General features: G+C 46.0%; 1 protein-coding gene across 1 annotated transcript in view; it reads left to right on the forward strand.

Annotated features, from left to right (window-relative positions):
• Positions 1 to 14,346, forward strand: part of CBX5 (chromobox 5) — a 72,139-nt gene extending 57,793 nt beyond the window's left edge. Inside the window, exons 4-5 of the mRNA XM_053303451.1 lie at positions 2,507 to 2,604; positions 7,173 to 14,346. Of these exons, the coding sequence (XP_053159426.1) occupies positions 2,507 to 2,604; positions 7,173 to 7,323 (249 nt within the window). The 3' untranslated portion in view covers positions 7,324 to 14,346. The remainder of the gene's footprint in view (positions 1 to 2,506; positions 2,605 to 7,172) is intronic.
• The last annotated feature ends 476 nt before the right edge of the window (positions 14,347 to 14,822 follow it).

Consider the following 14,822-nt stretch of genomic DNA (forward strand, 5'->3'; position numbering starts at 1 on the left):
ACCACAGACGCACCTCAGCCAATCAGGTGCATCCCTCCGCTCTGCTGCCCAGCCAATCAGCTGGGTTGCCGGGACGCATCCCCACAGAGGCACGTCTACGGGGATTAAATATATAGATATTGACCCCCAAGTATTTAAGGATAGGCTGTCTTGTGATATTTTGGTCCAGACCAAGTATATGATAACCTGGAGCATAAACTGATTAAAAACGAACAAAAAAGGTAGAGAGGTAGCTTTGAGCTTCTGTCTCAATTCCAGTACAAACTGCTTTTTAAAAATACAGAAATGGGCCATACGTGGCCCATTTCTTATAAGCCTAGGACACAGCTCCAGTCTGCTCCAGTCACATGTAAAGCAGGGTGGATGGTGCGATTTAAAGCACAATAGGAGCACATGGTGTGGGGACCCTTTCCTCCCCCACTACTTCCTCCTCCAGCCAGACACACTTCCAGTGTGCAGTTGGGCTGTGAGAAAACTACCTCATGGGGATGGGTTGCTGGCGGGGGAGGGGAGAGATTCAGCACCTCCCCTATTGCACTTTGAATTGCATTCTGCTTTACATGTGATTGGAACAGATCTGCATTTAAAGGCATATCCTTTAAATATGCAATCTTGCATAGCTTGGCCTTTCACCATGTGCTGGTGACCGCTATAGCAGACACTGCCCTGTACTGTCCTAGAAATGGAAACAAATAACCATAGCTGGGAGAGATACAATATTTCAGAAATATAATTTTTCTTTGGCTGGCACATCATGCAATTATTGCTCTTTAGAAGAAAACACTGCCACACAGCAGACTTTGCTTTTTGATAAAACCAAGTTATCCTCTTTCACCAGGCTGAAGGAGAATTTAATAATTATGGATCTTTTAAGACCTTCAACAGCAATCTCAATACTTCTGGGAGTGAGGCATTTTTTAAAATGTCCTCCTGCTTAACGTGTGTGCGTGCGTGTGTGCGCATGTGCATATGAGCAGATATACAAAATTTGTCTTGGGATCAAAGGATGAAGAGTGGCCTAAGAATGAATAAATTTATATATATATATATGGACTGTTGCTCATAGTGGCCAGTTTGTATTCTCCACTAAAGTTCCCAGCACCTCCCTCCCAACTGCATTGCACCAGCAGGCTTTGGGAACCAACCAAAATGCTTCATATGTTAAAACTGTCCTCAGAGACATTGTCTCTGTTGGGAGAGGATGACTTGTAAACTGGCCCTCAGACCCTGTACATTCTGACTTTGTTTGAGGAGTTCTTTAAAAACAACAACAACAAAAACCTTTTAGCTAAAGCCAGAGATAAATGGAAGCGAGAGGTGTCCTGAACAAGGAGTTTGGATTTAAACATGTTATGCGGAATGCAGGAGCACAGAAACGAAGCACTGTTGCGACTTTCTTTTGTGTCATATTACATGAGTTGTGAATTGATAAATCCCCCTCCCCGCAGTCGCTAAGCGAGTTAGCTCGGTTCTGCTGCAGTCTGTTTTCTCCAACGTGTACCGGGTACCCTCCGCTCTCTCGGTCTATATATGTATTTTCCCCAGCCCAGCCCCCCCCCCGCCCCCCCCCTTGCCGTTGCCTTCGCCTTCGCCTTCCTCTCCCTTCTACCTCTTCGTTTGGCAACCGGCTTTAGTGCCTCCAAAACCGCCAGGCTGCCCTGCCTCTTTTGTTAACTGCTCGGTCTGCAAGGCTGCATCTGCTAGCTAGACCGTATGTGTAAGCAAGAAATGTGTGGATCTCCGGCAGCAGAATAGCTGTGGCGCTGCTGCTGCTTGCTGCTGCTGCTGCTGCTGCAGCCGCCTAGCAGGGAGGACACGCTCACTCCAGGCTTGCAGCGACTGAAAGCTGTTACCAGCCTTCAGATGGTATGTGCAGCAGTGGGAGCTGACCGACCCTTGTCTGGGGCCCCGGCGGTTTGAGCGCGCTCTCGCTCTCTCTCCATTGCCAGCTAAAGAGAGGCGCATGAATGGGACACACCCATTGACGGCACCGGCACAAAGACCTCAAGGACCGTGTGTGAGCCCGTAGCGGTGGTGCGCTCTGGAGCGGGGGAGGCGTAGCAGGGATGGGGAGCTGTGGAAATCACGAATGGCTGCTGCTGCGGCTGCGGCGGCTGCAGCTGCGAAGGCAAGATGACTTAATTCCCTAGGTCTGCCCATCGCCTCTCCAGCCCATTTTAATGGCGTCTCAGTCTTTCTTTCTTTCTTACTTTCGCCTTGGCTTGCTTTCTTCTCCCTCCTCGCTGCCCCCCCCCCAGACATTTAATAAAGAAGAGCTCATTTAAAAAACAACAACCACCGCCACCATACAGACAAAAAAATATATATTAAGGCCCTCAACTGCTAATTGCCAACATTAAGCCATGTACTGCATCTGTTTTATCACCTGGTTCTGGGCACCTTTTGAAGCCTCGCTGCTTCATGGTTGAGGGAGACTAACAAATGGCCAAGGAACAGGAGGGGGACAAGATTTCTTAACTCTTCTTTCTCTCGTTCTCTCTACCAGAGCACCGATATTGCCAGGGGCTTTGAAAGAGGATTGGAGCCGGAAAAGATCATTGGAGCCACAGACTCCTGCGGCGATTTAATGTTCCTAATGAAATGGTGAGTATGCCTCTCTCTCTCTCTTTTTAACCTATTTATTATTTTTACATTTTAAAACCATCCCTGTTGCCTAGGTTTTTTTCCTGCTCTTGGAGTCTTTGCCCTCAAAGCAGGCAGTAAATTAATAGTCTTGGGTGAGATGCCATGGTGAAATGGCCCAAGGGCAGTTCACTCTTCCTCTGCTGCGGCTTTGTTCTCCCTGGAGTGGGTGGCTAAGCCTCTGCTTGGTAAATACCGCCTCCCCCCAGCTTGTGTGTCTCGCTCTGCAAGACCCCAAGCCCCTGCCTCTCTCCAGATCGCCTGCATGCCCCCCCAAATGCAGAGAGCACAGGAAATCCTTCTGGAAAGGTTTTGACTTGCCTCTTGTTTTTGCTCCTGGGCTTATCTCAGCTGGAAGCCTCCCTGTGGGGGCAGAGAGAGCAAGCGAGCATTGAGCGAGGAGGCGAGGGGGGGAGCACTGCCTGCATATGCAGCGGCTGCCCCTCCCCCACTGCGAGCAGAGACAAAGAGCTGTGAGCCTAGCTTATCTGTCTGGCAGAGGTTATAGCACAGCTGTGTTCAAGGGAGCTGCCTTTTGCTCCCCAATCTCTCCCTCCCTCCCCCCACCCCACTCCAACCTTCCCTGCCAGGATTCCACACTCGGGGAGTGGGCCCTGTGCTAATGCAGCAGAGAATAAGCCCTTGTCCTCCTTTGGTTTTCTTTCAAGGCTGGCTGGGTTGAGATGGATGGTGCTGCTCACAAGGCAGAGTGGGGGAGGGGCCCCAGGCTGTGCACAGCTCTTGGGGGAAGAGCTTGAGGTAGGGGGACTCAGCAGCTTCATGCCCCCCCCCCTTTACTGTGTGACCAAACACAATTTGGTTTTTCTTGGCACTTTCTGATCACAAAAATGCTCTGCGACACACTACAATTGTTGTAACTGCCAGTTGGTTAGCCTCATTTGTAGTAATTTCACCTGTATTACAATTAACAATTGTTCTTAAAATTGTTTGCATCTGTGAGAACTAGCTGGGTCCCAGGTGATGCATCTGAGGGAGGCTTGGTGCCTGCAGTGATTGATAGCTGCTGAATACCCAGTCTGGTCATCTCTCGCTACCTTGGGTTCTGAAGGGCAAGAAATCTGTTTAGTGTGAGGCCAAGGATCTGCAGATCGGGATGAGGATATTTTCTAGGCTCTTCTGAATCTGTGAGATTATTTACAGTGTCTGCTGTCATTCTCCTAACATCCATGTGATGTGGATTGCTCTATTGTCATTTCACAAATGGGAACTGAGGTGAAGAACACACAGCTTGGCCAAGGCCATTCAGTGGGCAGGAGCCAAACTAGTGTTGCACTAGCATAATGTGTGAAAATACAAACCTCTTAAGTTGTGTGGTACTCTGCAATGTTGCACAACTGTTAGCAGAAGGCCTTCTCCAGGACACACATGAGATTGTGTGAGAGGTAGTACAGCATATTGTGCAACAATTAATTAAGACTCAATGTTGCACTAGAGGTAGCACAACATCTTCCACTAGTGCAAGAACTCTGGAGCAGGGGTTACTTCCTTTGTGCAGTTTCCTTGCACTAGCACAACACTGGTCCAGGTCCTGCCCAATGGGTCCAACACTTTTAAGATAAATCCAGGTTTTATAGGTCCATAACTAAATTATACCCTAGACTACACTGACTCTGTAGTCTGATGAATGAACAATTTCAGAAGAGCTCAGTCTCTCTCTAGATGATGGGGATAGGAAGAATCTATATTGTAAACTGCTGCAGACACATTGCAAAATATAACTGCATTCTGTACTATGCATTAGATTACTTTTTATCTTACCTTTGCAACAGACATCACTCAGTGCTCATTAGTAGAATGTATTGGCTGTCTGGTTTTTTTAATCAATCAATTAATTTTAAATTTATACTAATTGACACAAAACCTTAGACAAAATTCTATTTTGAGGATCTTGAAGAAAGGACAGTTGCTTACAATTTAATAAACAATAGCTATATCTTATTTAGCTATAAACATATATAAAAGATATGTTTAAATATCTTTGTATGTTTAAATATTTTCTTTGCAATGTGATGTAGTAATTGAAATATTCTGTATCTGTAGCATGCCAAAGCTAAAATAGCTTGTATAGGTATATATACATAAAAAGCATGCTTGTGGCTCATTAGTTTTGTAGGATCTAGGCTTTAAAAGATTTATTTGCATTAATCTGTCAACTTCAGTTATGAATTATTACTAACACCTTTGCCTTTTTGGATGCAACTGTCTGTGACAAATGTTGGATACAAACTTGGAAGAAGCCATCTTTAAATTTACTTTACTGAATGTGGTGCAGGATGCAGCCAACATGGCTGTGAGGTCTTCACAGTGGCAGGTTGTTGGAAGAGTTCTGGTCCCCGAGTCTTTGTTCGTCTCATTCTCTCATTAAGTGGTCTGTCTGGAGTTTGGGGGTGGGTAGGTTAATTTGTGTTTAGTTGATTGATTACACCAATTAACCTGTAGCCCTAAACTATGCTAGGTAGCCTGTACTTGAAAGTCTTGTGGGATATGCCATGTTTGGCAATATGTACTGTTGGGTAAGTACCTAGGCAGGTGGATTACTGTCTCTGTGTTCTGTGTGAATACAAAGATATGGAAGATTTGTCTACATTGTGAGTGCACCACACATAAGCAGTTGCCTTGCGTCCATACTGAAGATTTGAAGATTGGTGTAGGTACCACTAAAAGCTGCTTAAACAAGGCATAGAACGTGTGGAGATGGACATCTCTAATGATTGTGGAATGTTGAGCCAAGCTGGTTTGTCCTCATGGCTTTGCCTCTCCCTGTTTTGTAGGGGAAAATGCTGGATTGTAACTCAAGCTACTATTTCATCTAGCTTGCTAGGTCTGCATGGTGTTTGTGCAGCAGTTCTGTGTGATGTCTTTTTCAGTTGCATGCATTTGCAGGGGCCCCTGAGATTAAAAAACAAAACCATGCTTAAAAATATATGATTCTCTTTGGCGTCACACATGATGAACAAGTGGGCAAAAGCAACAACAGAAACATCATCCCGCTGATAGATGCCATCAAAACTTGGAGGGCTCCCTTTTGGGGCACTGCATTGCAAACACAGGATTTGCTTATACTGCATCAGCAATATTTAAAAGTAGGTGATTAATAGGCAGTGCATCCTTTTGAACGTGCACAGTGCAAGTGACTCTGCAGTTGGCTATAATGTGGAAAAGTGTAGGGGTCAAATTGTGCTGCCAGAGACACAGGAAGTGGGGGGGAAGAAGGACAGAGAATTAGTCTCATTTTTCCTGAAATCACACAGCTTCCGGGGAAAAGGGAGCACAGAGAGTTGCCCCCTCCCTCTTTTCTGATCATCTTTGATTCTGGACATGCAGTGAGTCTTTCCTTTTTACAGTCCAGTCCTAATCCCAAAGTCCTGTTTTAGGAATGTCTGTGTGTGGTGTGGGGATGGGTGGGTAAACTGTTTGAAAGAATGCATCCATATACTTTCAGATCAGAGTAGGAGAGGGTGACAATGTAGAGATGCCTTTTTGAGTGTAAATGTGAATATCAGTATTATTCCTGTGGTGTAGGGTTTCAGCCATGGGAGACTCCCTGGCCAAATAAAGTCCCCTAAAAAGTGTCAACCTGGCCCTCCAGTTTCCAGTCTAAAGGCAAAAGCGATGTGGGGAAAGGGCAGCTATAACAAAAGAGCTTGCTGGCAGGCCATTCTACAGGAATGGGAGTTGAAGCCCTGGCCCATCATCCCTCATATTCATTATAAAGAGCCCCTCCAGGAAAACCAGTTGCTGACCAGGGCATTGGTATTATAACAGGAGTTGTCTGTCCATTTTTTAAAAAATAGTTGATTAATCATATACTTTTTAGTCAATTCATTGTGATATTGGGGGAAATATTTTAATAAATAATAGCTACTACTCATCATTGGAAGAATACCAAATTGTTGGTATTTTCCAAAATACCATATTACCATATTTGGTAATTATTTGCTATAATTTTATTTACTACATGTACATTCTGCTTTTTTTCCACTACAGAGCTCAGGATGGCCCATGTGGGGTTACCAGATGGTCACCCCTCCAGGCACTGATCAGACCTAAATCTGCTTGGCTTCAACAAGGTGGTGGCATCATGTGTCCTCAGACCATGCCCTGGGACCTTCTATTACACTAATTCATCAGGAGCATAATAGCCCCAATACTTTAAAAGTGTGCCTTGTTTGTGTTTCCTAATTACAAGTACTGTTTGAATATTTTTATTTTATTTGTGAATTGCCTCTTCATTAAAAAGAAAATGACGAGGTGCGATTACGCAATAAGGATACACGAAGAAGGCATCTACCATTGGGGTTCAAAGATGTTATTTGCAGTCACTGCCTTCCATTTTTGTCCCAAGCTAATTGGCAGTTTAAATGTGTGCTTTTGCCTGCTCTCTTCAGTCATGTTATATGAGCCTCGAGCATTGTTTCTCTTCATGTTCCAAACCACTGGGTGGAATGCTACTGCTTGATCAACCAGTGACCAGTTTTTTTCCTTGTTGTTCTTGCTTCCCTCTTCAGGAAAGACACGGATGAGGCTGACCTGGTTCTAGCAAAAGAAGCCAACGTGAAGTGCCCACAGATTGTGATAGCGTTTTATGAAGAGAGACTGACCTGGCACGCATACCCAGAAGACGCTGAAAACAAAGAGCGGGAAGCAGTGAAAAGCTAAAGTGGCCAGGGTCCTCCATCCGTCCCTAGTTGTACATATCCACCCTCCCTTCCCCTCTGCCTAAATACATCCATGAAAATGTGCTTCTTACTGTGCTCCACAGGAGAAACGTTGATATTGGTTGGTTTAGTTATAACATAAATGGTGTGAGTCACGTTTGGTTCCCCTCAGGTTGCCATGCTGTGTGTGTTCCCCTCTCCTCATCTCGCCACCCCCCAAACGGTTCTCACTTTGAAAGCCCTCTCTGAACCTCCAGGCCTTTAAAAGCTCTGCATCTTCTTCATCATGTTGTTTGTGGAGGGTTATTGTGTCCCATTGTTCTAAGAGAGGGCTGTAAAAGTGACAGGAGCTACCTGCGTTGGGGGAAGACCCCATCTGACTCGGCACACTCTTTGGATTCTGAGATTACTCGGATAACCCCACTCCTCTTTCTCTTCTCCCCCGCCCCCCTTCCTCCCTGCCAAGTTAGTCTATTTCTAGTTGTTTTGAGAATGGCTGACATCTTGCTGGAATTAAGGATGCTGGATAGCTGTGCTCCTCCTGACCCCCAGTGCCAACTCCACTTGCACCAACTCCATACATCCTTGCTTTCTAGCTGTGGGGCAGGAACTGGTAATGTGGGAAGGGGGGAACCAGCAGAGACTGCTTAGCTGGACAGAACAATCCATCCTCGCCCACTATACCATTTTGACCTGTCATTTAATGCAATCAAATTCAGCATCTCCCCCTCCCCCCCCCCCTTTCTGCATTGGCTATATGTTATGTAGAAATGAGTGTAGCAGCCCAGCCAAATTCTGTGCCATATTAGAGACCATTCTCTGTTGCTGTCTGTACCAAACAACAACAGGCCCCAAACTGGATTCATTTCTGGGCGCAGTCCCCATTTGCAGGAGTCCTTTAGTTCCTTCTTTACGTGCTGCAGGCTTCCCTAGCAGGATCATCTCTGTTTAAAAGAGCTCTGGGATCTGGGCCTGCTCTGTTTCCATGAGCAGCAGTTGACTCTGTCTAAGGGGAAACTATGCAGAGGAACTGCCTCACATGGGCATGCTTCGTTTGCAAGCACCTACCCTTGTCTGTTCATACATAACGAGGTGGCCTAGAAACCACTCAGAAGGTGCAGAGTGGCTGGGTTTCCCCCGCTTTGTTTCTAGGCCAACATGCTTTTTGTGCCCACCCTTTGGCTTGCCACCTGAAATGTATACTGTCTGCTGCACAATGTGGCAGTTGAATGGTTCCATGCTTAGGGTGTCAGGGCTGTTAACTGAACTCCTTTCATCTGTAGGCATTCCTTTTATGTCCCATATGGTGAGAGGCTGGAGGAGCAGGTCACAGAAAGCAGGTAGTGGCATTCCCTTATATCCTGCCCTTTCCCCGTGACAATGCTTGTGCATGGTTTTTTCTTTTCTTTTCACTTGGAATGTCTGTATTGTGTAGTCTAGGTGGGACTTCAGGACCCTTCAGAATTTTAGAAGTGTACTCATAGTTCCATTTCTCCCTCCTCACAGACAGATTTTTGCTGTAACTCTTGACAATAAAAGGCAACACTTGACAGTATTAACATTGATCGGCGCTGACTTCTCGCCAGCTGCTTTTTAGATGCCAGAGGGCAGGTGAGGGTCGTGTGTGCTGGTAATAGACTTGATGGGAGCCTGCAAAAAGGCTTAATTTGAAGTGGGGCTAGGCTTCTTACACGGTGGAATTGAAATGGCACTGCTCCTTGCATTTCCTTCAAATCTCTTTCAGGGTCTGAGATTTCACTTTCCTTATTCTTTTGCCCCTGCTCTCCCAGCCACTTCATCCTTGCTTTTTGTAGAAGGTGAGGGGAGTTTCCACCAGAGCTTGCTAGCAAATCTCTGTTTGGTGTGAAAGCGTGGTTCAGTGCTGTATTGTTGTGGAGTTTAGCTTTCTCTCTATTCCTACAGCAGACAGTCAAAAACAGTTCTTGGTTCTTCTGTTCTAAGCCCTGTCGCTCTGTCAGTGGTTGCTACTTGTGGGTGGTTGGGATATGGTGCAGTAATAAGAACTGAGCTTGTGCTGCCATAGGACCACTGCTTGTCAGCAGTGAACATGTTTCTCTCCAGCACACTTTCTTGAAGGATGCTGGTTGCAGCAAGTAAACTTTGCTTCTGGAAGTTCAGTGCAAAAATTGCTTCTCAGAATTCCTCCAGATCAATCGCTGGATGTCATGTCAACCATATTGGGACAGAATCCCAAAGGGATTCAGGGCATGTAGTTCTGAGACCCATGTTATTTTCCATCCCACCTTTCAGAGATTTGGAAGATGATCAGCCTCTTCTCATGACCGGTGAGAAGGGCTCCAGAGCGGTCTGCAGGGAAAGTGGGTTAGACTTACCTTCCCCTCTCCTTTTGTGCTGGGTGTCCTCCCCGCGTGCCCAGACAATTCCCTGCACGCCTAGGCAGCAGGGAGGGATGTGTTGTCCTAGCCCCCGGAAATACCATGATGCACCATGCACTCGCCACATCACGGGGATCCCCCACATCATGGAGATTCCCCCCTCCCCTCCCCAGGCCTTCCAGACAATTTAAAAAACAACAACCAGGGTTAAGAGAGTGTGCACTCCCCTAACCTTGTTTTAAAGGGTGGCTACTTTGGCAGGTTTGCCACCGTGATGCTGCTGGGATTGGTCCAATTCCGGCGGTTCACACAGGCGTGCAAAACCGGACTGGGCTTCCTTAGCCTAGTTTTGCATGTGAATAGCCTCGATATATGCCTGATCCCAGGGGCTGTCTTTGGAGGGCACACCATTTGCATGGTGCTCATGGGGGTGATGGCATATTAGGAATTTTCTCTGCCATATAGTTGAAATAATTTTTCATGAGATCAGTCAGTGAGAAAGCATCAACAGGTAAAAATGTGTGTAATGCTCATGTTTAGGATTCCTTATTAAGTATGAGTAGTCATCTGTGGAAGCACTGAATACCTAGAGATAGCAAAAGACTGAAGTCACAGTTCTGCATTTCTTTCACTCAGGAACCAGCTGCCATATGTAGGCAGAGGCTGAAGCACAACACAAGAGAAATTGCTCTAACTCCTGTAGCTATCTGGTGTCCTGCATGTGTCTGTGTGTTCAGTTGGCGACCAGCCTACCACTCTGGAGTCTTGTTGATGTGTGGCTCTAACATTTCGGGTTTTTTTTAGCATCTTTTCATCCACCTGCTTCCCTCACACATACATGCTGAGCTAGGGGAGTGTAGCAGCTGCTAAACAGGATTTGTGAAGAAAGATGGATTTATTAGTCTGCTTGGATTTGCATTCGTCTGCCATGAATGTACTGAGAACAAATGATCATTTGGAGGGATCTTGAGACAGGAGGCTCTGGAGCCTCCTCCCTCAGGCTCTGGGCTTAATTAAAAACAACAACTTCCTCTTTTTGTGGTTAAACTGGCTCTCTTTCGGCAAATGTATCTCTTTCCATTGCCTGCTGTTATCTTGTATCACTGCTAGAAAAGACCAACCACTTTCTGTGTTCTCACCTTGAAAGTTGGAAAGAGTAAGTGGCTTGGGGTCATAGAAGTCTCGCTTTAAAAAAACCCCCAAAGCCATCCACTTTTATCCAAGCAACTAGGAAAATAAAGCCTCTGGATACTCCCAAAATTGTATTTGTGCCCCTGAAGTCTTGGTGTTTCATTTATTGGGCTTCCCCACAGGAAGGTGTAACTCAGTGTAGCTTCTGGGAGGAGGGTGGGAATGGTGTTCTTAGCTATCTGCTACTTAGCAAGTGGAATCAGCAAATCATTAAGAGGTTTTGGTGTAGGAAAATTAGCTGTGGCGCCTCAGAAGACAGCATGGAGAGCGGGCTGCCCTCTGCCAGGCAGCCAGCTGCTCTCAGGCTCACCTTCGGAGGCATCTCAGCTTTTGCCTGGCTGGTCCCCCACCCCCAGCACAGCCCTGCATTGGCCTTTCTCTGATTCTTAGCTTCTCATTGTTTGCCATAGTTATCTCTGCATTGTCTAGAAGATGGGGAAGTGAAAAGAGAAGCAGTGAGGAAGTGTTGGGAGTTTGTAGCGAGATCCCTGCCTCTGTGGGGCAGAGGCTTTTCATGTTTGGAGTCTGCCTTGGGGAATATCTTGCCTGTGTGGCAGACCTGTAGAACAAGGCATAAATTAAACGGAGGTTTCCCCATTGCTGTTAGCCTGCTTTGCACCTCACCGAGCCCCTAGCAGGAAGCATTGCTTCATGTGCTAAGTGCATTGGGCAGGCCATTGTCAAGCTGAGTTCTGGAAGGGGCAGGTTTGAAGCCATTGTTAAACAAGAACCATTTCCCTTCACATGTGTCTGGAAGGTCCCACAGTTACCACTAGCTCTGCAGTAACAGGTCCAACAGTCTGTTTCAGCCTTCTCTTCCCTACTGTAGAGTGCCCAGGAGAAGGACCACAAGAAGACTGAAAAAAAAATACACATCTTCCTTTCTTGGGCTCCCTCCCACTGCTGTGCAGACGTTTTCCTTTTTACCAGTTGCTTCCATCCAATAAGTGTCCAACTAGAGCTGAAAAGGAAGATTTGTGGTGATCAGAAGTAGTTGTGTGTCAAGGCTAAAAAAGACAGCAGAGGTAACCGTAGGGAGATTAAGTAGATATTTGAGAATGTTACAATCCAAGGAGACAATACATATTTCAGAACCATCACAAGCAAACGACACTGGCACTTCCTTTCCTCTGCTAGTATTTGTGCTAACATTTCTCAGAAGTGTGTGTGTGTGTGTGTGTGTGAGAGAGAGAGAGAGAGAGAAAGAGAGAGAGAATCCCTTTGCTAAAGATCTGCTGCTCTTTGCAGTCCAGTTCCCTCTCATGTGTAAGATACTTTTCCAAGTGGAGAAAATGTTTCTGATAACTAGGGAGTCATCCTGCCCCCCCCCCCCCGCCGCTGTATCATTAGTCTGAAGCAGCACAGAGAGCCCTTCTCAGTGGGACAAGTTTGATATAATCCAGGAGGCACTCCAAGCGCCTTGCCAAGCTAAAGGCACCAACAAAATGGATCAGCTGGACCACAAAAGGGCTGCCTAACCTGCTAAGATGGAGAACCTGAAAAATCATTTTCGGCTTTCTCGGGAGGCTGAAATGCAAGGAACTCAAGGCCTGGAGCAAGTTTCCCTACTCCATGTGAATCGATGCTGTTCACAAGGGCTTGCTACAACCCTGCTTATAAAGGCTCCTGTATAACCCCCCCCCCCAAGCATAGTACCCATAAATAAGGATTTCTTCTCCCTTCTTTTTCAGTTTCCTCTTTCCAGCTGAAGATCCTGTAAGTCAAGTGTTTCTTAGTGCAGTAGAGCTAGCCAGCTGATTCAAAACATCCAGGATTTCTAAGCCATTCATGCTGCACTTAGGTGGCTTCTGAACAGATCCCACCCCCTCACTCTTTGGCTCCTGGTCTCAATGTTTCAATGGCAAAACAACATTTTGATGTGAACTTTTTTGAGTGTCTTATGTTTTGAGGTTGTTGGAGTGGGCAGTATGTATGAGATTGGGGGTTGAGGTTTGACTCTCAGATCTGGGCTTTCACCAGAGGTTTGTAACTTGTGGTTTTTGTTTTGGCTCCCCCTGCCCCCATTTTTAATATCTAGGTCTTTAATTAAGTACTTCCTCTCTGAATTCATTACACATTAAGTTCATAGGGAGACATTCAATTTGCAGGTGCAGTCTTCTGATGCAGCTCATTCTTAGCAAGCTGTCAAAAAATGAATTGTTACCCCCAGCTGCCTCAAAGAAGGAAATAAAATACAGAGAGAGAGAGAATTAATTTTGTTTTAATTAAACTCATTAATTTTTTGATTAACGATCTAATTTTTACCTGGGGTGGCATCTAAATCTTTTCCTGGCTGTACAGACTGTAATGACACTCTGTCTCCTCCCATCAACAGGATCAGTGAAAAAGGCAGGGAGAGGAGGGGGGAACCACACATCCATCCACCAGGATTTGAATATCCTCAGATGCCTTTTGTTTGAAATGTGACCTAGTATGTTAGAGTACAGGCAACCTTTGCTGCAGCTGTAGGAGCCACAACTTCTACCTAATTTGTGCACATTTGGGGCTGGTTTTGGCTTTGATTAAAGGGGGGTGGGGGTGGGGGAAGGCCTTTTAAAAAAAACAAAAAAACCTCTTCACTGTTTGGAGCTGGATCTTTTCCCCTGGCAGCTTCAAGTGCCAGGTCTTAAGTTCTAGTTTCCAAAAGGACAAGAGACAGTTCACTGGGAGTTTCCCCTGTGGGAAGCCCCATAGAAATTAATTTGAGCTGCTCAAGGGCAACGTCCTCAATATAATACCTCACGTTATTGCTTCAAAAGCAAACGCCTCAGTTCCTTCTCCTCTGAGGGCCAGTTCATATGGCTGTTCTGCTCAAGGTCCAGTGTTCCCCACACACACACACACACACCCCGGGATCCAGCCATACTTTGGGCAGATAAGGTTGCCTGAATAGTTTGCAGCTTGCCAGAGTTGCCATTCCCCATCCACCATTTTGTCAGGTTTGTGGAGACATGCTAAAGTGCCACTTCTGCTTGTGGCGAATCATTCAGATGATCCATGAGCATTTGGCTGGATCCCGGCAGGAAAAACCGAGTCTAACTCGATGCAGAATGGCTGTGTGAAAGAGCCCAGAGGGTTTGCTGCTAAGATACTGGGGCTGGGCAAGAAAGTGAACCGTGTCAAGGATAATCAGTGTTAGAAATCTGGTGAAGAGGGGGAGGCTTTCCTGGGGGATGATGTGTTGGCTCTCCCTCCCCATCCTGTCACATGCCATCCCCGGCAGGTTGTCAATGAACTTTTAACTGTGTGCGTGTGTGTATATTAGCCACCCTTTTTGGTGATCTTTTAGCCAAACCCTTTGACTCTAAGCTAATGTATGTTACGCTGATTTTTAAAGTGTAAACCGGTTTTTAAAACAAGGTGCGATTTGTCGTACAATTTGACATGTTACAAACAAGCCTCTCCTCTGCCCTGTATCCCTCATCCCCACTCTTTCATACTTCTTGTATTGGTTCTAATAAATGGTTACTTTTCAATACAGGCTGTTTTACTTTTTTCCCTTTCTTTTAGCCCTTTCATGTCGCTGTGTATTGCTTTATAAAGGATGTCAGGTCTCTGTCTTTGAGAAGCGTACTGTCTAGATACCTGACATGAGGCAACGGGGGAAGAAAGTGGGAGCAGGGTGAATGGGAAGCATTCTTTCAGTTAAAGAGGTGCTTGTGCTTCGTTAGAGTGGGAGTAAGGGGTTGTGCCAAAAGCTTCCCAGAGAAGGTAGGCTCTGTGGAGGGGTTGGAAGAGGCGAGAGAAAGGAGAACATGGCTCAGGTGATCTGAGAAAAGGTGCCTCCTCTCTTGCTTCTTTCAAATTGTTCCACATTTGACTCCAGTGGTCTGCATAGATCCAGACACAGTGCTGGAGAAGAAGGGCAGTCCTGGAGTTTGCCAGCAGCCGTGTTAGTGAGCAGGACATGAACCACTTCCTCCATCACTTTTTGTGATCATCATCATCATCA

Source organism: Hemicordylus capensis, chromosome 2 (assembly GCF_027244095.1).
Source record: "Hemicordylus capensis ecotype Gifberg chromosome 2, rHemCap1.1.pri, whole genome shotgun sequence".
NCBI classification, from domain to species: domain Eukaryota; kingdom Metazoa; phylum Chordata; class Lepidosauria; order Squamata; family Cordylidae; genus Hemicordylus; species Hemicordylus capensis.